The 26680-nt window shown below is 41.2% G+C and overlaps 1 protein-coding gene across 1 annotated transcript; it reads left to right on the top strand.

The window, feature by feature from the left end:
- The first annotated feature begins 64 nt into the window (after window positions 1–64).
- cog6 (component of oligomeric golgi complex 6) lies at window positions 65–25688 on the top strand. Its single transcript, XM_034207206.1, has 19 exons — window positions 65–199; window positions 1818–1961; window positions 3076–3147; window positions 3231–3289; window positions 9736–9847; window positions 10347–10429; window positions 10645–10715; window positions 11626–11719; window positions 13134–13262; window positions 14563–14654; window positions 15511–15575; window positions 15898–15989; window positions 16284–16401; window positions 18939–19070; window positions 20657–20824; window positions 21333–21440; window positions 23023–23076; window positions 23194–23273; window positions 24877–25688. Exons 1-19 carry the CDS (start codon window positions 65–67, stop codon window positions 25022–25024), a joined length of 1956 nt encoding a protein of 651 aa, XP_034063097.1. The 3' UTR covers window positions 25025–25688.
- The last annotated feature ends 992 nt before the right edge of the window (window positions 25689–26680 follow it).

Here is a 26680-nt window from a genome sequence, read left to right as displayed (position 1 = left end):
GGACGTTAATTCCAGACGGACCAAAACATCTTTCCAAAAGTTGACGTGGAGGTGTTTGTGTACAATGGCTGCTGCTAAAGTAGAAAATATGATTGATAGCTCCACTGTCATACAAAACCAAAATGTGCCTTCTCAAACAAATAACCCGCTGTCAAGGAAGCTTAACAAAATCCTGGAGACGAGGCTCGACAATGACAAGGTAAGACGAAAGAGGTTAGCTTCTTGCTAGCTAGCTAACATTAGCTTGACGTGCAAGATAGTCACACAATGTTGCTTTTGGGTCTATATTAATCAAATATACATGGAGAATACATAAATAAGATGAAACCGTTTACGATATTTGGGTGAATGTGACTATGGGCCAGATAAACAGGTACTACTAGATTATGGCGCAGAAGAAAGACACATCCCAGTTTAAAGAGGATACACTCAAATACAATCATTACGTTTGGCGTAAAGGAGCTATTAAGTCAACCCCTATTAATGCTGTACTAATAGAAGCAGCTGAAGTTAAGAAAAGCGAAACTAGCACTTGCTTTCTGGGTCAGGTTAAAGGAGGTGGTGAAGAAAACCTTACAAACAGAACCTTACAGGATTTGTGAGGATAGTTTAAGTTCCAGGGGTGAGGACTTGGGTGTTGAAGGAAAGAATGACATGCATCCACTTCGGTTTTCTGACTCAGTTTCACAGATTGTGAAAAGAGAGCTCTCTCTTAACCACGGAGTTTCACTGAGTGACCGCATAGATAAATGACAGTTTGACACAATTATATTTTCGATAATTCCATGCTTACTTGCCCATGTGTGTACAAATTATGCAAACAAATTACATACACGTGTCTTTGAAGTCACAGCATTTTTTGATTTCTGATTACTGTCATGATCTGATTTTACACAAATATTTGCTTAGAGGATCATTTCAGTTACAACAGCATTCATGTCATGTGTTCAAGTGAATCAAAATCCATGTCAGATGTTATACACTTTGAAAAGTATTGTATTTTAGTCCTCCTGCTATCTAATGACATTTTAATGACATTTCTTTTTTTTTCTATTCAAATGTATGATTTGTTCAATAGCTTCCATTTCATTTGACCCAATGACTCCAACTGGATGCAGATTTGTTATAAATACACTGTATCAATGCGACAGACCACAGTCACAGACCATTTGGGGTTTTCTCTATTAAATATGAATATTTTAATGAAAGTATCTGCAGTTTTTAGGTTTAACATTTCAAAGTCAATGCAGCATTGTATTGCTTGTACAAATAAGACACACCTCTTTTTATTGGATTTTAGTGCCTTTTCAATTTAATATGAATATTTTATTATTGAAAAGTCCTTATTTTCTTCAATAGCTTACTTATCATGTGACCAAGTCAGTGCAAATCATAATGTGTTACTACACTCGACAAGTAGAACACACCACTTGTCATTGCTTTTTATAGTTTTTTCTATTTGACATGGATAAATGATTTTCTTATTAAAATATTTATATCAAATAGATATGTATATAAATAGAGGTGTGCCCTCCAGAGTTCAGTTCAGGGCACATTTGTAATAAAAAAACGTGTGCCACATAGGACACATTTATTATTAATATTTTAGCATCATTTTTCACACGAACAAGTCTGCGCGGAGTTATTGAAAATCACATTGGCTTTGTGTCAAAAAATGATGTATTCATGCTGTCTGTCAAATAGCCAAACTCAAAGTAACTTCACCGCAGTTGAGTGCAAGGGGAACAGATCCTCATCAGACATTGGTTGAGAACAAACCAATTGCCTTACATTATCCTATTATGTTGTGCTTTCAGGAAATGCTGGAGGCTCTGAAGGCCCTCTCTGTGTTCTTCACTGAGAACAGTTTGCGCACCAGGAGAAATCTTCGCGGTGACATAGAGAGAAGAAGCCTTTCCATCAACGAGGAGTTTGCACGAATATTTAAGGATGTAAAAGAGGTAACTCAAGGTCAACTCAAATCATCAGCACCTGTGCAGTGTGTCTCTCTTGAACTGAGGTGGGATTACAAAAGGTCACGTGGGGACGGTATTGAGTCAATTAATCTCTAAATAGTGAACTTTGTTTTTCCAAAGATGCTGCCCCTGATGTTATGTTATTAGATTAAATGACAAAGAAACCAGCTGTGATGGTAGTTATGAACAGCATATTACATGTATTATTTCCATTTCAAACTTCAGGGATAGACATATTGTTTCAATTCAATAGGGGATGGAAGGTTTTTTCAGCAGGGATCATCACAAGAGTAAATGCTGTCGTGGATATTGTGAAAATCTTGAATTAAAACATGCTACTGTTCAATATGTATTAGAACTAGGGATGCTCCGATCGATCAGTCACCGATCGAGATCGGCCGATACTCACATTCTACCGATCGATCGGTGCTCTCTAAACATGCCGATCGCGAGAGCCGATCGCATGACGTAAAGTACACGACACATGTCTCTGTGTGCGGCAAAACAAGCTCGCCAAAATGGCTTCACCGGTCTGGCATTATTTTAAGGTGTCCGAAAAAGACAGCAAAATAGCGGAATGCAACGTGTGTGAAGCAGAAATCCTGCAGCTCCGCCCACCGGACCGGTGAGCGGAGCGAAACACACAAGAGTTAGACCTAACACACTTAGCTATTTTATCTACCTCTGGAACAAGCTAAACTAGTTATTATAAATATATGTATTCTTCACTGTCGGGTCACTCATTACTGGATCAGTGAGCTGCATGAGATACTGACAGGCTGTCAGGAGAGGGAGAGAGAGAGGGAGAGGGAGAGAGAGGAAATTCGAGCGCTTCCGCTAATTTCTCCCGTGTTATTATCCAAAGTGAATGTAAACTTGAATAATGTACTTCATTTGAATGTAATAATTAAGTTGATTGTTGTTTGTGGAAGCTCCAGTGAATGAGCCCCATTAACTGAGTTTTAAACATCACTTTAAATGGAAGATTTAATACTATACTGATTCCGGCGATCGGAGCATCCCTAATTAGAACTATATGTGTGACTCTTCATGTATGAACAGTGCTGTTGTAACCAACTGTAACGTCATGTTCTCATAGGAGCTTGAAAGTGTTCATGAGGATGTCCAGGCCATGAGCACATGTTGTGAAGAAATGACAGACAGGTTAAAGGTATAGTATATTTGTTTTACTTTGTGTGCCTGATTTAATAAATGCATTTTGAGAACAATTCTGACGCAACCTTTCTTCAACAGGCTGCTAAGGACCAAACTCAAGACCTCATCATAAAAACCAACAAGCTGCAGGGAGAAAAGTGAGTTCTAAACGGGTAAACGTTTTGTGTCTGTGTTTGGATGTATGTTTGCATTTACCTCCAAAACTCAACCTTGTAACTTGATTGTTGCAGAACAAAGTAATGTATAGTGAATCAGTGAGGATTACAACTGGTGAAAATATATCTTTCAGTTAGGGGTTTACATGAACTCTTGCCTGTTTTGGATGAATGAGTCAGGGCTATTTTACTTAGCAGTATTATCTCTTGTAAAACATTATTGCAACTCAATGGCTAACATGTATGATACGCCTGCCACCCTGAACTTCTAAACTAGCAATTCAGAGTATTAGCGAGAGACAAAGAAGATAAGATGGCAACTTGATTCAAAAATATTTGCAGAAACTTCCTGGAACTCTAATTTCTCCTCTTATCTGTTCTGATGCTAAGTCCTTTTGGGAACCTTCCACATGCATCATTGATAGCCATCTTTATCAGTCCAATGCTTGACCCCATCCGTTCCATCCCCCTTTTTCTTTTCAGGCGGGTTTCGAGACAAAAAGCACTTCCATATAAGCACTGCAGGAATCATGGTCCACCTTGCAAATGATAAGCATTTATTGCATCCATCATTTGGTTCTGAAAGTCAGACCTTGCTAAAGGTGCTAGCACTTCCTTGTTTACCTGTAGTTGCCTCAAATATATATACAAATCATTTAAAATATATGCACAAATATTGATTCGACCCGACCATTTAAAACAATATGTTTGTTTAATTGTGAGTACATTTCTCTCAACTCTGTCAAATGCAGCTCAACTTTAGTGTCAGAAGTTGTGGGAGATGTGTGCAGGGCAGGAGGATTATGAATGATTCATGAGGTTGATGAATATTTCTCCTGCAGCTGTCTATTTGCATAAGGAGGGCAGCAATCATCATTAACAAAGCATTCTTTTTTTTACTGCTCATGTCCTGCGATGTTTGGCCTTGATATACACATTAAAGTAGTTCTTGTTTACACTGCATTACCCCCTTATCTTGTTGAAGTCAGACTATTACGACTGGAGAGCAGCCCATCAGTGTTTGAGCGTGTGCAATCAGATTTGCTGACAACAGATATTAAGAGCCATTAGATATGCAGATTCAAAATGAAGAGCTCACCATGACATAGAGTCACAGGTCGCGTCTGACGGTGCATCTTGGAATACTAATCCATTGTTTTTGGGTTGAAAGGCTGCCAATAAATCTAATCTAGGTGTCGTTAACCTATGATTTGTTTTCCGGGCAGTGTTGACAGGAATGTGTAAATGAACCCCCCGCTCCTGTGAGCCAATAGCTGAGTGTTGGGATGGGCTTCATTAGCATTTTGTGGCGGCTGTGACCTTAAGTGCTCAGTGACCTTGTGAGGTGACGGGGGCAAAGATAATGTAGATTTCTGGCAAAAGACACTGCCTACAGCTGTGATGTACCGAGGCAATTCCATGCTCCGCTGGCATAACGTTAGCATGGAATTGATAGATTGGTGACACAGGAGGGGGAGGGCTCTGAATCTGACAGAAAAAGCCACCAACAAATAGTTGCATGGTTCTGTGAAGGTAGGTGGTCAGAGGTTTAACATTGCCCTTGCAGCTTCCTCCCTGCTTTGTCTCTTTCTTTGCATAGTCCAATCCAATCCATTTTATTTCTATAGCACATTTAAAAACAACAGAGTTGAACAAAGTGCTGTACATCAACAACTGTATAAAAACATAGCATAAATACATAAAAACAGACAGGACATGAAACAAATGTAATACGAGAGACAATGAAACCAGATCAGAAGCCACCGACTGAAAAACTCTCATATGACGTAAAAACAATACAAAACACTAGTAAGGTAAAAAAAACACATTTTAGTGGTTCCATTGGCGCCTGCTGTCCGCCACCGTGACATTTTCATCCGCAGAACCACAATGACCCCCACAGCCAGATGGGATAGTGTCTGCACGCCGGGTTTTGACCTTGTCTTCGGCAATTTTGTCTCTGAAGAGCTGCCAGGGGAAGTGTGTGCAGTCAAGCTGTCCTCCTTCAGCCGTCCACCAGTCAGCCCGGCCACTCCAGTTTTCTCTGTCATGTATTTTTCAGGTCACACCATCCTCTGCAGTCCTATGCCATTGTCTTCTTTGCTGTTGACACTCATTTAGCAGTACTATCTCATAATGTGTGCTTATACAGTCATTTTGTATAGCCCTACAGATGCTCCCGTTGTGTGTTTAGCTGGCATGGCGAGGCCTTTGCTGAACTGTTTGCTATCTTATCTTCCAGTGGCACTTTGTCATTTGTCAGCTCTAATGAAACGGAAAGGAGCAGCGCGTTGCTGACAGTGTACAGAAGCAAAGGTGGAAGAGGCTGGCCAATGGGAGGAGACGGCCTGTGTTTGCCTGCCAGCTGTCAGAGGTGCTGCTCTTTTGTTTTGTGCTGGTCCTGTTCAAATAGGCTGTCCGCAAGAGCACTAAATAGGTGTTGCGTGTTGTTCCATAATGAAACGTAACACTACCCACCTGCCCTGCACTGTGTGATCTTTGCATTAGCGTGACATGTTATCTGCAGAACATGTTGAAACGTGTCTCTAACGGATGTTTGTGTGGACCGCGTGACCTCACGAGCCGCCGCAGCTGAAGGGGTCGGTCTGCTAGTTGAATTCTTCAGCCATTACTGAATCGCTCACAGCTACGGAAGGCCTACTGGGCTGCATGCCAAACAGCAATGTAGATACATGTATTGACCACAACTGCTGCATTTGGCTTCAAGGCAGCCACTTGTTTCCAACAGTAATTCCTACAATTAAACACAAGATGAATTATCAGCCTGTGTTTCTATTTTTCAAAGAAAATGAAACAAACGCTCTCAGTATGACTTCTGTGTAAGTCATTACTTAATCCAGATCTCTGAAACGCTTGATAGAACGATCAGGGATATCAAATGGTAAATGGCAACCTGTGTAAAATGACCCTTGAGCCTTATTAAGGCTCAGCTGGCTGTTAATGAGGGAATGGCTGTGAGTGTGACTTCGGGTTGTCTGATGTGCCTGTGATCATTGGCGCGTGGCTAACTAACAGCTCTGTGAATGCCAAATTTCCACGCATGCCTTTTTGAAGTGGCCCGTAATAGATTTGAATGGATAATCGACCCGCATGGTTTACGACTTATGAGAGGGTTGGACTTTCACTTTTTAGACACAACAGTTGATCTACTTGTCATGCGTTCTGTTTGATTATCAGTCAGAAATGAGAAATGTCTTCTTTACATAGATATCAAATGTTTAAGTTCAAATAAATCAAAATAAAGGTTTTTTCACTGCTGGAATCTCAGTTTTGATGTTCTTGGTGCTGCACCATCAGCTCTGTGAGGTTATTAAACAGGCATCGGTAATTTCAGTGTTTCAGTTTGATGAAGCTGTTTATGAGATTGTGCTGTGTTATATTGCCTAACCGATTTCTGTGCTTGAACACACAAAATCAATTGGCCTAGTTGAAGAATCTGCGCACACACACAACCCAACACAAAAGGAACTGACACACCAAACTTGTTTTCTTTCTATTCTGGAACATTATGTAACTTGGATCTTACTTCCCCTTGCACATGTTGTTGAAAAAAAGCATAAATATTCAGTTCATTCTTTGAAGCCCTAGCCTGGAGTCTCTACAGGCGTGATATTGCAGATTCACTCGAGTATGTTTCCTCTCCATGGTATTCGGTAATTGCAGTCTGGAAAAGAATGTGCCATGTCCTGACAGCGCTGTAGAAACGACCCCGCTGCTCCTCTGTTCCTTTGCACCGCTGCAACAGCTCCCACAATGCCCCTCTCCTCACCTTTTACAGGCGTGTGCAACCTGTTTGCCTGTTGTGATTGACTTCCTGGAGGAACAGGTCTGTCAATCTTGGCCTCCTTGATGTGAAGATACTTCTCAGTTTGATACTTGAAAACGGTTTTCTCTGCTGGTGCTCCGAACCCCATGAAGCTCAACACATCCATAGACAGAATAACAGAATATGCATGGGAAAGTATCAAAATGGAGTGTCGTGTGTATCCTGGCCAATCACATTATTACTAAAATATATTAAGAACTTACTTTCCGACTTATCTTTAAGTTTATCTATCTATACAAATGTCAATACCCGTCTATCAAACCCTCTCACAAACACAACCTAATTCAAAGGCACCTTCCTTTAGTAGAAATACAAAATGTGGCTTAAATGATTCATGAATAGAATTCCAAGCTATGGCATCTTAATGTGACATGAAATGAGGCTTATAAAGCTTTTATGATTATTAGGATGATGGGACGGACAATCAATTTGATGTCCCATAAAACTGGTATGTGGGATCTTTTATCCTAGTTCCAATGCTGTATGCGTTTCTCTTCTTCTTTCCCCTGCTGTAGACAATAACACAACAACCTTTAATGATAGAAGTCCCTTGTTTGCACCTCAGATTCATGCTACAGAACAGATGATTCAATTAGATGTTGGTTGAAGCCTGCTGCAACATTTGCATATTAGTGATAATATCACTTTTCTTGAACCAACTGTAGCTTCCTCACAGTACAACAGTTTACAGGTAATATATTACTATTGCTCAAGTGTTGTGTGAAGCATGTTCACATGGAAATGCTTTCTCTAATATGCATTAATTGAATGACTGGCCTCATTAGCATAGCTTGTTAATTTTGTATATGTATCTCTTTAATTGTGATGAGATTCCAGGTGGCTGAGTGCCTTTTGTTTGAACTTGTTATCTCTGTGGCATGGTGTTCTTGAATTGTGTTGTTTTTTTAACGTGCGTTTGACAGTGACGGATACCTTATAAGACAAACTGTCATCTCTTACATTATTTTTAAAAAATTGACTACTAATAAGAAGTTGACAATGTCACAGTGAAAGCGTTCTGTCTGCATAACATTAACACATTATTGATAGAACTGTCACTACTCTTACCGTTTTTAATTATAATGCCAACTTGTAATGATGTACAGCTTTAAGGTATGATCCCCAAGTCTATGCATACAATTCAAGGCGGTGGCTCACCCAAACTGTCTTTGTGCGTTGCGACACATTTCAACATAGAAATACATAACGGGCAAAGATGCCTTGAAGCCCTGTGAGACTCGGCGAGCTGTGCACAGAAATACTAAATCATAGAATCCTGTAACAGATTTACAACCCTTTACTTTCAGCTGGGTGAGCACTGGTAATGGCTGTGTGCGAGACAATGGTTAGATAATGTTGGGTTCTTCTCCATCACCAAAACAACCCAGTGATTTACTGATGCAGCCTTGTTTTCTCAGACGTGGGCAGAGAATATAGACGAGGTGGTTTGGATGGATGGATGGGGACAGAGGGAGTACTCGCTGTTGTTCTGCTATCCCGTGACAGAGTTCCCTGTTTGACTGGGGCTGTTGCCATGGACACTATTGTGTTGAGACACTTATAGTGACACTGATAGTGATCACTCTGCTGTTATTGATAGGGACAAAACCTGGCCTGAATCTGGCTCTATTCTTTTTGTGTGTCTTGGCTCCCTCCGTTATTTATCTTCGGCACATGATATCTTTACTGTCCTGCCCTGTTGTCTCACTCTGAGTCCACTGTGAGCAAGAGCTGTGTGCATGTGTGTTTGAGTAATATGACTGCCCTCTGCTGTAAGACTTCAAACATTACAGCTTGTTGACGTTTTGCTTTTCTTTCTTTTTTTATTAAAAGCATAAAGCTATGATGCTTTGGGGTTTTCTTTTTCCTGTAGTGTGTTATGTAAGTTATTGTGCATGTAAATGGTCTGCAAGGTCTAAAATCCCAAAGTTCCCTCCAGAGGGAGTTTCTCTCCCACAGAAACGCCTGCCTCAAACGCATTAATGGCTACTTGTTTACTCCCGTAACATATTGACATCACTATGTAAAACTTGAGATTCTATTGGCTAGTTCTCCAACACATTGGACGTGACCTTCTAAGGTGGGGGTTCATTTTTAAGCAGTTGGCCAATCACAACAGAGCTGGCCAGCTAACCAATCAGAGCAGACTGGGCTCTGGTTTCAGACAGAGGGTGAAAAGAGGTGCTGCAGCACAGGCAATATGAGAAAATAAGCACTTTTTGAACATTAAAGCATGTAAACAAGTCACAGTCGAGGCACAACTTACAATTATAAGCCTGAACATTAGCATAATAGGGCCCCTTGATGCATACATCTTTGTTCCAGTTTTCCACGCTAACGGGTATTTTCCTTTAAACATTAGGAAAAGACAAAACAGGGATAGAATTCAATGAAAAAAGATGGAAGAGAAAACCTTGTCATTTTGGGAGATAAACATCTACAAGGGACTTGAAAACAGACAAAACAAATCATGATGACAAGCAAGGCCCAACTGGACAGAACAGAAACAATGAAACAAAAACAAATCATTAAACTACAAAAATGACAAGTGAATGAACTTCCAATATTTATTTCCCCTCAGTCATCGCCTGGAGGTGAGAGCTCAGGTTGCCCAGGCTTTCCTTGCCAAGTTCCAGCTGTCCAATGAGGAGATGGCCGCGCTGCGAGGGGCTCGGGATGCACCCGTCACTGAGGTAATCCACGTTATAATGTATACCAAGTGATTAAATAATCTTTTGGGATGGGAGGATGCAATATCAGTGTGTTTCTGATCTGGAACTGTCTTTTCCCTTTCGTTTTTTAGCTTGAGAGGCTAAGCTAATTGGCTCCTCTAGTTCATGGGCTCTTTACATTTTGTAACTCAAGACCTATTTAACATTTGCTGGCTTTGTAAATTACCAAAATATTTCATTTTGGGTTATATTTAACCATTTGGCAGTACCAATGCAGCCCACTTGATGGCACTCCAAGGCCAGTCGAGTCCAATGGTTGAGAATAGTTTGATCTTCCTTCCCTGGGAACCTCTTTATTATATTTATCAACATAACATGATGAGTTACAAATGCTATCCTTGGTCTCACCACAAAACATTTTTACCATTTTGTTGGGTTTGCAAAAAAAACCGTTTATTTACTTCTGTAAATCTACAACCCTTTATTGCTGGCTAAAATATTCATGTGTTTAATTTCCTAGGAGTTCTTCAAAGCCCTCAGCCGAGTGAAGCACATCCACGAGGACGTGAAAATCCTCTTGAGAACCAACCAGCAGACTGCAGGGTGAGGTGCACGTCTCACTTCATAATGTCGTTCTGTGGTCTCATTCTGTCAGAGGAAGTGGCTCACAGTGTCTTTTACACCGATTCTTGTTCAATTCATTGGCAACCTGAATGTTGGAACAGATGAGTGGAAAAAAAAACACCTGGGTTGGGTATTTATGTCACTGCAGCTTATGGGTATGTAATATGTGGTCTTGGTGTGTGTGCTTGTTCCAGGTTAGAGATCATGGAGCAGATGGCCGTGTTACAGGAGACATCCTATGAGCAGCTCTACCGCTGGGCTCAGAGTGAGTACACCACGCAGAGTTAATAACACCAGCTCACCGACAGAGAAAACTGACTCACTCTGACCTTCCATACTCACCTTGGACCTGACGAATAAGCGAGTGCATTTTGAAAATAATAAGGACGTTTCCAACCGGAATCATTGATTTGAGTCTATTTTGGTCTTAAGTTGTGTCCCTTTTCTTTAACTGTTTGATGATTCGTTATTGGTCTTTCTTTTGTCATTTGAAAAGAGACGGATACAAAATGTTTCTGTTGTCAGTAAAAAAAAAGGAGTCATTTGAGGATACATGTGACTCATAACCTCTTTGCCAAATTCTACCAGAAACCAACATTTCCCTTAACTTAGCCATGTGTTCTTTCATTGAAATAAATATGGAGTACGAACCATTTAGATTGTAAAAATCGGGCATATAGTAAATTAAGAGTTGCTCTGAAATACTTAATTGTAATTTAGGTTTACTAAAAGACAGCAAAGAAGAAAATGTGTCAAGTAAAAGTTTTGGTAATGATCAAATTAAAGAACTGAATGTTATTATGTTATTCCATATTTCTTTGACTGTTGTAGAGGTACGTTTATTTTGTAATGAGGTTATATTTTAGTATGCTTTTGTCAGAGTGAATTGTGAGGCCATTCACATGGGGTGAGCGTTTGACCCATATTTCCAACTGTCTGGTATATTAGCCACTGCCTGTTCATTGTGTGTATTGTCTCATTCACAAGTAGACTGAGTGACTAGAATAGCCCATGGGAAAAAAGATGAAACACTTTCTTGTTTCTTTGATTTGCTTCCTATCAATGGGGCTACTTTAGTCCAAACCATTAAGCAACACTGAATGGAGCACACAAACACAAGAAGATTTACCAGAGAAACTGCAGCTGCTTGTCTTGTGTTTTTTCTTTCTACAAAGATGAGTGCAGAGGACTGACCCAAGAGTCCTGTGATATCAGCCTTGTGTTGTCTCAAGCCATGGAAGCATTACAAGACCGACCTGTCCTCTATAAGTAAGATACAAACTCACAATGCGTGTTGTGTCGCCTGACGCTTCTTTTACCTTTCTCTAAATGTCAGTGTTTATGCATCTTCTAAGAGAACAGCTGGTTCAAATAGACCTGTGTAGTGATGGATGTTTTAAACTGTTACAAATATCAAGGGATTAATATTCATTTATTCAAATTGATAAAAACTGTAGCCCCAAATAATTCTGCAAACCACTTATTTTTACTTTCTTTGCCAGATAGCAACAGCCGCTATACTTCACTGACATGCGTCATAATAATAATACATTTGATTTATCAAGAGCTCAAAGACACTTTACAGAGGTAATACAAAGTAAGATAAGCTCATAGGAGCAGCAATACATGCTAGTTAACTTGGAAATGAAATGCCTCTTCCCCTACCGATTACAAGGCTCTGCATTTCAATCTGCTACTTTCTTCCGCGGGCTCCTCGCAGTGGAATCGTGAACACTTGATGCCAAGAAGATCCTTGTCACAATGAGGTTTTCGGTGAGAGAAACCAAGTGGTTTCTGATTGGAAACCACAGAGCAAACAGCCTGAAGCAACAGAACATTAGGCCATCATCACGCCAGCAGAATGAGAGTGCAGATCCACTTAAAAAAACAGAACAATCAGCAATGTAACAAACTACATTTTCTTTACAAATATCATATGAGAAGTTTTCATTTCAAGTGTGTATTTTGCACAATTCAGTCCAAAGATATCCCTAACAGTTAAATTACAAAAGGGTTTAAGATTGAAATCATTCTGTTCTTATCAAGTAAGGACAGTGCGTTGGGTGAGATTCATTTTCCTTGTAAACGGAAAGCAGCTTTATTCGTGATTTCCCTTTGGTCTACTTTGTTTTGAATTGTTCTTTAAGTGCTCTGAAATGATTGAAGCACATAATGGATTGCTAATGCCCATTACTCACTTTTATTTAAAGGCAAGCACAAATACTGAAGAAAAGAAAAACGTTTTAAAAGCATTTGCTGTCAGTCTCCATGCAAATGATTTATACGCACCAGAGGACATTTTCACACGTTACCCTGTCACGTGAAGATGTTTTTATTGCAGCCCCTTGTTCTGCCCGTCTGTCTGTCTTCTCTGAACATGCACCTGTCTCAGTTCAAGGTCATGCTCAGTCTGGTGATGTTGAGGCTGAGACGGTGCAGACCAGCGTTTCCCGGAATCTTAATTCAACTCAATCTTCTGTTTAGTCTGTCGCAGAGCCTGCCACCGCCAAATAATCAAAACACCCTCAAAGCTTTCCCCTTTGGGAAAGCTTTGAGGGTGTTTTGATTATTTGGCCTGCATTGTTGATCGTGTCACGGACTGACCTCCGACACTCAGCCTGCACAAAAACACTGCTGCTGCCGTCTTTTTCACACGGCTTTCTTTCTCTTCTGTTTTGGTCAGATACACTCTGGATGAGTTTGGGACTGCACGCAGGTGTGCGGTGGTGCGAGGCTTCATCGACGCCCTCACCCGCGGTGGGATAGGAGGGACGCCACGCCCCATAGAGATGCATTCACATGACCCTATGAGGTACATCACATGTTTGAGCAAAACATTGCCTTTTCTTACTGTAATTAAATCACAAGGAGCTTTTGGTTCTGTTGGAAAAGAGACCTTGAGTTTGAGAAACTCATGGATCATCTCTCTGCAGTGAGTTTGAAGGCATACTGAATAAGGAGTTTGAATCTAAGGTCGGTTAAAGGATATCTACAAAATCGAAGATAAATCTCACCTGAAAAAAAGCAACATCTACATAATTCATTAGATACTGGAAAAACAAGTTGTTATTATTATTTATTATGTATTTAGTCAGTCTAACATCACTTTTGACAAATTATTTGATTGTTTCAAATTGTCAACTGTTTACATTGGGGACACAACCACTCATGCTCACAAATGATACAATAAATTAAAAACGACATTATACTCTCAAAGACATTCACATGGAAACAATGGTTTTATTTAATAACGTGTTTATTGGTTCAGATTATATGGTGATAATGTTAGGATCCAGTCCACTTTGTGTTAATGAAGGCAGTGCCGCAATTAAGGGCATGGAAGTAGAGAAAAGCTTGTGTAAGATTATTCTGTTTTTGAAAGTAAATTAACACACAAAGGTAAAGGTTACTTTCAATCACGATAAAACTACTTGTAGACACTTATTACACAAATGTTTTTAGTATACATTTATACAGAAATCTATTTTCTTCCTGTTACACAAATAACATTTGTTGGCTCAGGCCAGCTTCATTTTTATGTTCTCAGAGAAATGCACATTTAAAAAACGGAAAGGTACTCAAAATAACCCTGTGAAACTGGTGTAACTCTTGTTGACAATGTGTTTAATAATTACATTTAGAATCCATTCAGTTTCTGTAAATATTGCAATGTTTTTTTTAATCCAATCATATCCAATTCTAGAAGATGTAAAATCTTCATTTGTGTGTGAGTGTTTCTGTGTTTCCTGTTGTACCACATCCCCTTCCCTCTGCCTCAGGTGCCCGGGAGCCAAATGGGAGATTTTCTTAGAACATGAGCCGTGTGTGGAACACAAAATCACCTCCACTTTATAGCAGCCATCAGTAGTTCTGAGAACATCTAGTCCTCTCTCACCTTTCTATGTCATCACACACTCACAAACACACACTCATACACTTAACACACAATAATTCAAGTTTAACCTTTCTGTTTTCCCCCGTTACGCAACACCAAAAGCCGTGTGTTTGTGAGTGAAACATGATGAGCCATGCCTGGATGGAGCTGTGGTCCGGGCATGGTAAGATTTACCCTCAGCGTGGCCCCTCACTGACACACTGTGTACATCTTTCAGGTATGTTGGGGACATGCTGGCCTGGCTGCACCAAGCCACCGCCTCAGAGAAAGAGCACCTTGAAGCTCTGCTCAAACAAGTCACTGTGCAAGGTATGACGTTTCCTGCTTCTAATGACATTTTCTGCAGTTCTCCAGTATTCCCACTTCATGCCAAACCTTCATGTACAAATGCAACTACAGCTTTTTTCCTTTTCTTCATTGAATATTGCCTTTATCGTCTCAGTTGCTTTGTTGAGTTTTTGATTTGGTATATATTGCAAGCGTAGGTGCTTGTAAACAAATGTCACAATGGTAACTTGTTTATTGGATAGAGTATGGGAAATCAACATTTGTGAGTGTAAACGGATCTAATTCCAGTACATCTAATTCAGCTGATGACTGATCCTGTTGTTGTGTTCCTAATCTAACTTTCTATAGCAGTCAGCAGTGAACGCAGCACAGTAGGGGTATCATTCAGCTCCATTTAAAAAAAAAATGTGAGGCTATCACATCCAGGCTATCAATTAGATTAGATTAGATTAGATTAGAATCTTTAATGACCACACAGCCAGGCTGGTGGAATTCGTGTCAGTGCAGAGTATTACAGCTTGTTCCATACAATTCAACATACAATAAAAAGTACAACGCACAGGGCAAAGACATATCATAACATAAAGTTCAAGGTGTGGTGGATTGTTATTGTTCATTGGGGTTATTTAGAGTCCATTTAATGTTATTTAGAGTCCATTTAATGTTATTTAGAGTCCATTTAATGTTATTTAGAGTCCATTTAATGTTATTTAGAGTCCATTTAATTGTCCTAATTGATCTCCTGGCACCTTTTTGTTAGTTTTCTTTAGTTCATTGTAATATGATTATCATATTACATTTGACTCCTTGTTCTATATATTTATGTATGAATTAATTCCTCAATAGCCTTGACTAATTGTGTGTGTCTTTCACTTAGGTGTGGAGGAGAACATGCAGGAGTCGGTTGGACACATCACTGAGGGAGTCTGCAGGCCGCTTAAAGTAAGCACCACATTTTTAATTTTTTTTAAATTTTTATTTATATACTTTTATTGTCATTACACAGTAGGCCTACTTACTATATAACAAAATGGTTTCTCTGCATTTGACCCATCCTAGTGTTAGGAGCAGTGGGCTGCCATTATGAACGGCGCCCGGGGAGCAGTGTGTAGGGAACGGTGCCTTGCTCAGGGACACCTCGGTAGCACTTGGTGTCCCTGAGCAAGGCATTTGTTCACACTGCTAACACTGACTAGCTCTGTTGAATGCAGACCGTGTTCAGTTGAGTTCTGCTCACATCTTCACGGTGTCATCTGTCCCTCAGGTTCGGATTGAACAAGTCATTGTGGCGGAGCCCGGAGCTGTCCTGCTTTACAAGCTGTCCAACCTGCTCAAGTTCTACCACCACACCATCAGGTATTTCAACTGACTCGGCAAAATAGGGCAACAATTTATAAATGTTTCCCTCAATTTATTTTTAGAATCAGTCAATCATTTAAGTCATCTGTAAAGCAAAACATACTTTGATTAATTTGATTGCTTATATGGGAATAAGCTGCTTTTTGTTTGTGTATCATTGATCAATTAAATATATTGATTAGCTTTTTTCCAAAACATTTGGGGAAGTCAGCTGGACAAAACAATTCTTTTTTTGCTGCCATTTTTTATTTTCAAGTCACCATTTTTGATCAATCTTTGATCTTTGTGCAGCTCCATCATTGGAACGAGTGTGGCCTCCTTGCTCATCAATATTGAAGAAATGCACATCCTCAGCAAAAAGATGTTCTTCAACAGCCTGAGCATGCACGCAAGCAGATTGATGGACAAGGTACGACATGACATTTTACATTACATTGCATTTAGCTGACGCTTTTGTCCAAAGCGACTTACAATAAGTACATTCGACCAGGAAGACACAACCTTGAAGAAAACAGAATCATATAAGTATATCAGGTTTCATAGAGCCAAACATTTCAAGTGCTACTCAACTGGCTTTAGGTAATCCAGTCCTTTATTAGTATAAAAGTGCTTCGTTAATCGTTCTAGCGCTCGAAGTGGAGTCGAAAGAGATGAGTTTTCAGTTTGCGCCGGAAGATGTGCAAGCTATCTGCCGTCCTGATGTCAATGGGGAGCTCATTCCACCATCTTGGAGCCAGGATAGCAAACCCACGTGTTTTCGCCGATGGGAACTTGGGTCCCCCTCGCAGCGAGGGCGCAACGAGTCGTTTGGCTGATGCAGAGCGTAGTGCACGCGCTGGGGTGTACGGTTTAACCATGTCCTGGATGTAGGAAGGGCCAGATCCATTCGCAGCATGGTAAGCAAGTACCAGTGTCTTGAAGTGGATTCTAGCAGTTACCGGAAGCCAGTGAAGGGAGCGGAGGAGCGGAGTGGTGTGGGAGAATTTAGGAAGGTTGAAAACCAGACGAGCCGCTGCATTCTGGATGAGCTGCAGAGGTCGGATGGCACATGCAGGTAGACCAGCCAGGAGGGAGTTGCAGTAGTCTAGGCGTGAGATGACGAGAGCCTGGACCAGAACCTGAGTCGCTTTCTGAGTCAGCTGGGGACGTATCTTCCTGATGTTGTAAAGCGTGTATCTGCAGCAGCGGGTTGTAGCAGCGATGTTTGCAGTGAAGGACAGGTTGTTATCTAGGGTCATACCCAGATTCCTTGCAGTCTGAGTCGGGGAAACAACTGAGGTGCCGATGTTGATTGTCAGGTCAAGAGTTGGACAATCTTTTCCCGGAAGGAAGAGCAGCTCAGTCTTGTCAAGGTTGAGCTTGAGGTGGTGAGCAGACATCCACTGAGAGATGTCAGCTAGACAAGCAGAGATGCGTGCGACGACCTGGGTCTCTGAGCGGGGAAAGGACAGAATTAATTGGGTGTCATCAGCGTAGCAGTGGTAAGAAAAACCATGCGGGCTAATGACTGATCCGAGCGAGTTTGTGTACAGGGAGAAGAGGAGGGGACCAAGAACAGAGCCCTGAGGGACCCCCGTAGTTAATTGACAAGGGTCGGACTCAGACCCTCTCCAAGTCACCCTGTAGGTACGGTCTTTCAGGTATGAGGTGAGGAGGGAAAGTGCAGAGCCTGAAACTCCAAGTTTTTGGAGAGTGCGAAGGAGGATCTGATGATTCACCGTGTCGAATGCAGCAGACAGGTCCAACAGGATGATGACAGAGGAGAGGGATTCAGTTTTGGCAGTGTGCAGTTCCTCCGTGACCGCTATGAGAGCAGTTTCTGTGGAGTGACCTGCCTTGAAACCAGACTGGTGCGGATCCAGAAGGTTGTTCTGATTGAGATAACAGGAGAGTTGTTTAAAGACAGCGCGTTCAAGTGATTTAGACAGGAACGGGAGGAGAGAGACAGGCCTGTAGTTTATAACATCAGACGGGTTGAGAGTGGGTTTCTTTAGGAGAGGGTTTACTCTTGCCTCCTTGAGACTGTTTGGAAAGTGACCAGAAGTTAGAGAAGTGTTGATGAAATGGGTGAGAACCGGTAGAATATCAGGAGCGATAGTCTGAAGGAGGTGAATAGGAATACATGAATAGGAAGATTATTATTTTAATAATATCCCCATTATTTCTATTATCTTCTACGGTTGTGAGAAAATGCTAGTAAAACAACACCATCACCAAAAGAAGAAGAAGCTTTGTTTTTCCAATAGAGACAGTTTGCAATGTTCTCTCATAAAAGCTTAAAGGACAGTGCAGAAGTTGAGTATGCACCCTGTGGACACATATTGTGTATTTCAGCTCTGCTTTGAAACCCTCAAAGACAACAAGGCTATTTTGAAGCGCTTATGCCGGTAAACAGTTTCAGCCTGCTGGCCACACCATCAAAATGGCACGAGCTGCCAAAAAACACCAAATGTACCGCTTGGTTAAATTGCCATCCAAATATACCTCAGCACGAGCGGTAGCTCTTCCATATAACATGCAGGCTTTGTCCTGATCGATAGCAGTTACAAGAATGATCCCCGTAGCTCGGTGTTAATCACATTGGAGGCCCTCAGGGTTTTGGTGTAAATTCAATCCAATGCCAGGAACACAGGCTTCTCATAATTTGCTCTATTAGGTGGACAACAGTGACTTGGATCAGTTCTGTGTTGTGTATCCAGAAGCCAATGAAATCAAAACCCTCTTCATTAAAAAAAGCTCTAGTGACTGAACAAGCTGGGGCTCAGAGTAGCAGCGGGAAGTGTGTGTATGGTTGGTCTATCATGCTGCTCATTAAGGATGCTTTGAGAATGTGTCACCGCTTGTCTCAGTAAACGCTACAGCCGTCACACAGCTAACCTCTGCAAGAATAACTTTGCTCTTTGTCTAACTTAATAAAACTTATTTTGACCGTGTCTGTCTGGGCAGGTGGAGCTACCACCCGCAGACCTGGGACCCACAGCCTCCCTCACGCAGACCCTTTCCCTCCTCAGGGAGGTGCTGGCCTCCCACGATTCCTCAGTGGTTCCTCTGGATGCCCGCCAGGCTGACTTTGCTCAGGTAAACTCATTTTAAAACAGAAAAAGGAAAACTCTTCTCTCTTTTTATTATCTATATCAGGGGTGCACAACCTTTTTTGAACCGAGAGCTACTTTTAAAGTTGCTAGTCTGCCGAGATCTACCAGTCCAAATAGAGAGGCGTAGCCATTACTGACAGCCTACTACCAGGTAAATACACACTTCTACTTGTATAAAACTGACCTTTGTACGATGAATACTTTATAAAACACTGCAGATCCTTTATCTTACCTCTTTCTAATCTACACACATACAAGTATTGAACTGAAGTTACACAACAGTGTTGTTATAAGTGGGTAATGTATTCAAGAAACATTGAACAGTGCTGCCACATATGACACAGGAAAAAAAGAAAAGACTGAACCCTTTCTTTGCCATTATATAAAAATAGTGTTGCTACAAAAGTATAAATGAGGCTTACCAATAAGACAACTCAGATCTGAAGCTACACAGGAATCTGCTGCAACAGTGCAATAAAAAAGACAACATTAATAGAATCAAACCCTTTTTTGTTGCATTTTAGTAGATTATAAAAATAAATGCCTGTAAAATAGGATGCAAGCAACACTAGCTTCTTAACCTGAATTGATAATAGACTATAATCAATTTAAGTTTGCATTCTTATACCATTTTGTACAATAATTATAATGAATAAGTTCAAACAAACTCAAACTTACAGCTGATTAATAACGGTATCTAACTTGAGTTTTTATCATATCAAAAACCTGTTGAAATGCTGCTGTTATTTGTATTACGCGCCGGCAGCCTCCAGGAATGCTTCTTTCACAACTTCGCCGTCTTTGAAAGACTTCATGTGTTTCGCAAGAACGTGACTGACACGATAAGATGCTCTGGTAGCAGCCTTGCTCTTGTTGTTGGGCCGGGTGAAAATGGACTGCCGTGCATTTAGCTCCCCTTTCAGGCCCCTCCCCTTTTGGAGCGTAGGGCAGAATTAGGAGGGAATTCCGTCTCGTAGCGTTTGTGCACTGTTTTGAAATGCCGCTCCTAAATTACCCTTCTTCGATAAAGCCACGCTCGTATTGCAGATGAGACAGATGCACTTTGAATTGGAATAGATACAAAAATAATCATCCTCCCACTCGGAGTGAAAATTATATATGTTTTGCTTCTGCCATAATTGCGGTCTTGTGTGTGTGCGGACTGTCACTCCTGTTGACACGGACAACGTTAGCGAACTAGTGCACTGCCCACTGCTCACCAGCCACGCCCCGACACATGGGGTCACGCCGGCCAATCACAAAGCTTTGATGCGTTCAAGTGCATTATTCTTGCACAGGAAGATTATGTTACAGGACATTAATGATAAAACAGAATATTGTTGTTCTATTTTTAGACACATCTCGCGATCGACTGGGAATCTCCCCGCGATCGACCGGTCGATCGCGATCGACTGGTCGATCGCGATCGACTGGTCGATCGCGATCGACTGGTTGGGCACCCCTGATCTATATAATCATATCAAAATGTGTTAAATGTGTTTACCTTACCTGTTTATCCAAGCCATTGATATTTGCCTCGTCTCTTAAGGCTTTCTTTTATTTCCCCAGGTGCTCTCTTGCATCCTGGATCCTCTCCTGCAGTTATGCACTGTGTCTGCCAGTAACCTCGGCACTGCAGACATGGCTTCCTACATGGTCAACTCACTGTATGTCATGAAGACCACCCTGGCTCTCTTTGAGTTCACTGACAAGAGGCTTGAGATGCTGGAGTTCCAGGTTTGTCTTAATTGTAAATAATTATCAATCAATTAAAAGTGATTTAGATTTTCTTTCATGGTTTAGGCATCTATTTAATTCTATTAAAGTGTTTCAAGAGCATAAAACAAATAAAGACGGACCTTGGTTGGACTAGATAATTGGACTGACACATGGAACACTAACGCCATCCAACATTAGAACCTAGCTAACAACATAATCGTCCGTGTGTAGGGGCATTGTTCATTCAACATGAGTCTTGTTCCTTTCATTAAATCCCATAGAGCATACATCTTTTATTAAAACAATTGTTAATTTGCTGTCTCATAGAAGGGTGTGCGTCATGCATTGTTGCTCACTTTCAAATGTAGCACCTATCCTCTATTTAAAGCCCACCTTTTGCACCATGAGAGCTCCTGTGGAAGTTTCATTATCAATAGCACCGAGGTTCTCTATTAGCCTCAAGTACCATCGGCTCACAATGTGCGCTTGGACACGAGGCTAAGCCACTCTCTCCCACATGACACAGATCGAGGCCCACCTTGACACTCTGATCAACGAGCAGGCGTCCTTCGTGCTGACCAGAGCCGGACTGAGTTACTTCTACAGCATCGTCCAGCAGCATAGCGCTGAGCAGGTCCCACAAACAACACTTACCCATTTACACACACTTCAAGTTGCAGAACTGTGTTTTTTTTATTATCACATCTCTCCTGTAAGCCCCCCTACTACCTAACATAATTGTTTCCACTAACTCTTTGGGCTGTACACTAACTATCGCTATGGTTACCACATGACCAATCTCGTTATTAGGGTTTAATAGCATTTCTATCACATGTTTAGATGAGAGACAGAGAGGAGCAGATCATATTATGTTCTTTTGCAGATATTCTTTTAGCTTCTCCAGAATGTTGCCGTGCAGATGAGAGAGCCGATGCCAGAGCCTTCCTCCCTCTTTTCAACACTCTTTGCCACTGGGCTGACTAAGACCCATAGTTGTGGTTTAGCATGCGAGTCTGAAGGCCAGGGTCATGTCAGGACACACCACACCCCGCTGCTGCAGCTCCATGCAGAGCTCAATCAAGAACTGTCATTCTTCTGCAGAATACCTCTCTCCTCGGGTGGCTCGTCTCGGGTTTCCTTTAAATAGTCTTCTGTTTAAAAGGATTGGGTCTAGCTCTCCACACTCGATGGCATACCAGATGTCAACTATTTTAAAGAATACCCACGTTTAAAAAGGTTTCATTTCACTATCTGCTTATTGTATCCCTGTAATTATCTGTGATACGTCAGACAAACAAGTCAGACACAAGAAAACAGTGATTAAAACAACACTGGTTTTAGCTGGCAGATGAGCAGGCTCATAATGTGTTTGTTAATGTGCCCACATCCCCATGTAATCACTCTGGGTGCTGCGCTGTAGCTTTGACCCTTGCACTGCCTTTTATTTGCTGCTTTTAATGTTGGCAATTTAGGCGTTTAAGCTCGACTTAGTGTTGCCATTCTGGATAATCAGTGTCGCGTAATTGCCTTTAAGGTACCGGCTGTTCGGTTCACAGAGTTAGTCATTTTATTGCCTTTCAAGATTTAGGCAGGGAATTGGTCTTGTTTTTCCTGTTTAAAAATCAAGACTCAGCATTTACAGCTTTTATAAAACACATTGTGTTCCCCCGATAAATATGCTTGTCGCTGAAAATAAACCTTATTAAATCAAAACAACTATAAATCCCTTTTCTCCCTAGACCTCCTCTCTTTGCCGTGAATAATAAGCCATGTAAATTGTAATCCAGCACAATAAAGAACGTTTCCTGTACTGCACATGCACCTATTATACTCATTGAGATAAATGTGACATTTTATTATGATCCAGATCATATCGTCCTGCCCTTGTGTAAATCATCTTCCTTTCATGGAAGGTTAGAAGGAGTAAACCTCAATGATAAAACGATTTTTTTTTAAAAACCCTCCCCCGTAACCAAAGACAAATAAATTATCCTTATTACCCGTTTATGGGGCCGGAGGTAAAGTCATAATCGCGGCCAGCCTCCTCCGGTTGTATCCACTGCTGAGGGCAATGTAGACAAACATTAAAGGGGGTAAATGTTTTAACACAGCCTGTAGTCTAAACGCGACTGAATGAAGGACCACCTGACTTTCTGCTGTTCAAACACTGTGACCTTGAGTTGGATTCTATGCTGATGTTTACTTTTCTGTTTCAGGGTCCCCTCTCCCTCCTCCCCAGCATGGACAGCTCTTCTGTGAAAGCTGCAATGGTGAGTTGCTCTCTGTGTATAAATGCAGCAACTCCACCTGCAGGAATGGTACCTTCTCCCTTGATGATTGTGATTCTTTGAATCATCACCTGCTCACATCTCTCTCTCAAACAACAGGTCCAGTTCGATCGCTACTTGTCGTCGCCGGACACTCTTGTGATGCCCCAGCTCAACTTCCTGCTCAGTGCAGCCATCAAGTGAGCCCTTGTCCTTAGTTGACAGTAGTAAGAACATGCGATATTCGAGCTTCAAATGTTTATAAAATGGCGTGATGCTTCAACAGAGAATTTCAGACTGGTATAAATAGAACAGGAGCGTTGGCCTACACATGTTTCCCTGCTGCAATACGATCATTACTGCATTCCAAACAAAACACTCGACTAAATGCATGGCGAGTTTGGATGCTAAATTGCTGAAGCCTAAAACACAGTGAGAGTGTTCGGCCGGACCGCCTGTCTTACTGATCAGAACATGCGCATGTTTTTAGCTCAATCCAGCTGCTACATCGGAGAGCTCTTTCTATGAGTCACGTTTACTGGGAAGTGCAGCAGGCTTGAGAAGCACTCTGTACCTCAGGTTAATGTTCTCTATTAATGGACATGGGAGGACTGATGGGCAGGACGCCATTAATTAGCTTCTGGTCCATTTCTCACTCACACTCGTTCCCTGAAATCATTCCTCCTCTTTGTCTTTTTCTCTCTCTCAAGTCTGCCTCTCTGCTCACCTAAATACACAAAAACACCCGCAGCACTCTGAAAACACTCCGGCTGCCCACCAATAATGGCAATGTACTTTTAGACTACCGTTGTTTTACTTTTATTGTTGGTGTCCTGGGTGTGGAGTAAGGTGTTATACGCAGGACTGCGTTTCTTTCTCCTCTGTGGGCCAATTAAAACAATTTTTTCTCAAGAGCCTGAGAGGACTGGTTCCTAGTCTTTTTCAGTATCCTCTGTTTGCACTACATTGCAAGAAGCAGTCACATGATGTCCCTCACTTAACGGTACACGTCGTTCTTATTGCTAAATAAAATAATAAAGAAAATGATGTAGACCTAAATGAATAAACAAAATCCAAAGAGACTAAATATGTTTTAACTAATTAGTTTCCATAGAAATGCTTTTGAAAAAACAATAAAGAAAAGAGCAAAGCCACCTCTTTTTTTACAAACTATAAAATGTACTATATTTTCTATGTAAGACCAAGCGAAGCAGGACATTTACTGACATTTATGCTTATAAAATGACTGCAACATGACTTGATTATCAATATATTTGCTAAATAACATCCTTTTCATGGACTAATTCAAACACAAATCTGAAGAACATTTGATTTGAAACGTATTAAGTGATGGGTCGAGAAATCCATAACATTTAAATGTTTACTATGCAATAGATGAATGATGACATCTCATTTGAAGAGTCTTTTCTTTAGTCTATATTCCTGTGGCTGACACCTGATGCGTATTCATTAATGGTGGAATATGTGTCCATAGATGGCAGTGTGCACCACATCCTGCCACTCATTGTTTTGTCACAGCCGGAGCATTCAATGGTCACTGAAGAAAAAAAAGGAAAAGTAATTAGGACAAATTCTTACTCACGGCTTTGTTAATCAGCTCTTGATCAGTGACTAATGACAACAGAGGTTGTCTCGTCTAATTTACTCTAGAAATGTTGGGATTTAAAGGCCAACTCACTGCTGCCACTTTGTTCTGTGAGTGCAAAATGGTAAGAGTTGTATCTGTCTGTGTGTGTGTGTGTGTGTGTGTGTGTGTGTGTGTGTGTGTGTGTGTGTGTGCAGGGAGCAGATCTTCCGTCAGTCCACAGAGCTGGTGTGCAGAGCCTACGGGGAGGTTTACTCGGCGCTGAGCAGCCCAGCTAACAGCTACAAAGACCTGGAGAACCTGCTGCCCAGATCCCCTCAGCAGGTCCAGACCCTGCTGTCCTGAAACACCTTTTTCATCTGAAAAACACGAGGTGAACCCCAGGGACTTGCAGCCTGTAGGTTATTTGAAGAACTGTCATTTGTACAGCATAATAACACAAATATATACAAACAAGTAGTTGTTAAGGTGGGGTTCTTTGTGGGAAATGTGGGCTGTGAGTCGCTGACCTCAGAGACTCTCCTGTGCCGGGGGAAAAGAACATTATATGTACATTATCCGTTTACTTTCACTGCTGCAGACAGTCTTTAAAGTATATGTCTCCTTCCTGTTTTCAGACCATGTTCTCTCCTCTACCATGTTTGTAAATGTACAAAAAAATGTGTTTTTATTAAAAAAATTGATAATTATATAAAGCAAAAGCTTACATTAAGAGACTCATGTTATTTCCCTCCTCTTCACATTGTGGCTGAATTCATTCTGAGCACTTTTAACAGTAACCACAGAAGTTCCAGCACCAGCGTTGCAGGGATGAAATGGAAAATATCTTTTTCCATTATCTTATTATTTTTTTTAAAGAATGTCCAACCACGTTGAATCAGATGTAAAGACTATAATGCTACTGGCTTTAAGGTTTAAGGTAAATGAGGTGCAGATTTCTTTTTTTATTCGCCCTAAGCACATAGTAATGTATTATATACTTGTATTGGAATAAATGAATGAATCAGTACTACCGCAAAGTGTCCAATATGTTCACATATATTAATATTTACATGCACACACAATATACAGTCTATGATACACACATAAATGAATCAAAATACATTTATGAAATTGAATATTTATAGGTTGATCCCACAAATGTGGTATTTTTCATTGATATCGAAAGTAAACTCCCAAGACTAGAAATATTAACTCATGATAGCGTATAATATCATATCATGTCGTTGAAACTCTGACACCACTCAGCCCACATAATCCCCAGTAAAGCACCTCTGAAACAGTAAAGTTAAGTGAATATTGATCCGGCCGGCTGTTATGAGATCTTGCCTGAGAGGCAGCATTTCATTTCTGCAATCTGACATCAGGGTTCTTGGCAGCGCTGGCAGCACTGAGACCCAGGATTTCCCCGGCTCACCGGATGTTACTCGGATATCATTGGCCAGGACATTGAGTACTGGGAATAAATGGAATACCACAAAGTTCAGCATCTGGACGGCCTCTTAAGTCCTTTAAATAGACCCGCTCTCTAGTCCAGTTCTGCTTGGCTCCGGTCGGATACAAGCTGGAGTTTGGAGTGTTTTTACTCTGCACTCTTTGGCAGAAAGTTGGGCGGTGTTTGAGAAGCAGGATCACAGAATAACAGAATAATGTTTGTGTGTAACAATACGCACAGTGCACGCCCTCACTTACTCAGCTGCAAATCAGTTGTGTGTGAGTACATGTGATCCTACACAGTTCAGCACGTGAGAGCTTTTTCCTCCCGGTGGCTGTAATAATGAGTTAGCAGATGTGAGAGGTGTCACCACTTAGAGGCAGGTAGTGGTGAGCAGGGTGGCAAACATTCATCCCATCATCCGCTCCATATGACAGCGGTCACCAAGCTTTTGCCTGATGGAGCATGAGACCAGCAGGAATCTGGGTTAAAGGACAATATTGAGGGTTTTTTCCTCTCGCTCCAGAAACTGAAGATTATTGTCATCCAGAGCCAACTAAGTGAGT

Source organism: Gymnodraco acuticeps, unplaced genomic scaffold (assembly GCF_902827175.1).
Source record: "Gymnodraco acuticeps unplaced genomic scaffold, fGymAcu1.1, whole genome shotgun sequence".
Lineage (NCBI taxonomy): Eukaryota > Metazoa > Chordata > Actinopteri > Perciformes > Bathydraconidae > Gymnodraco > Gymnodraco acuticeps.
Note: the sequence above shows the minus strand (reverse complement) of the source record. Positions and strands in the feature narration are given on the sequence as shown.

Excerpts from the sequence above, each read along its gene's own strand:
- cog6 (XM_034207206.1), top strand. The coding sequence starts at position 65 with ATGGCTGCTGCTAAAGTAGAAAATATGATTGATAGCTCCACTGTCATA. Across the intron at positions 3,290-9,735 it reads AACAAGCTGCAGGGAGAAAA|TCATCGCCTGGAGGTGAGAG; the intron begins GTGAGTTCTAAA and ends ATTTCCCCTCAG. Across the intron at positions 15,990-16,283 it reads TTCTACCACCACACCATCAG|CTCCATCATTGGAACGAGTG; the intron begins GTATTTCAACTG and ends ATCTTTGTGCAG.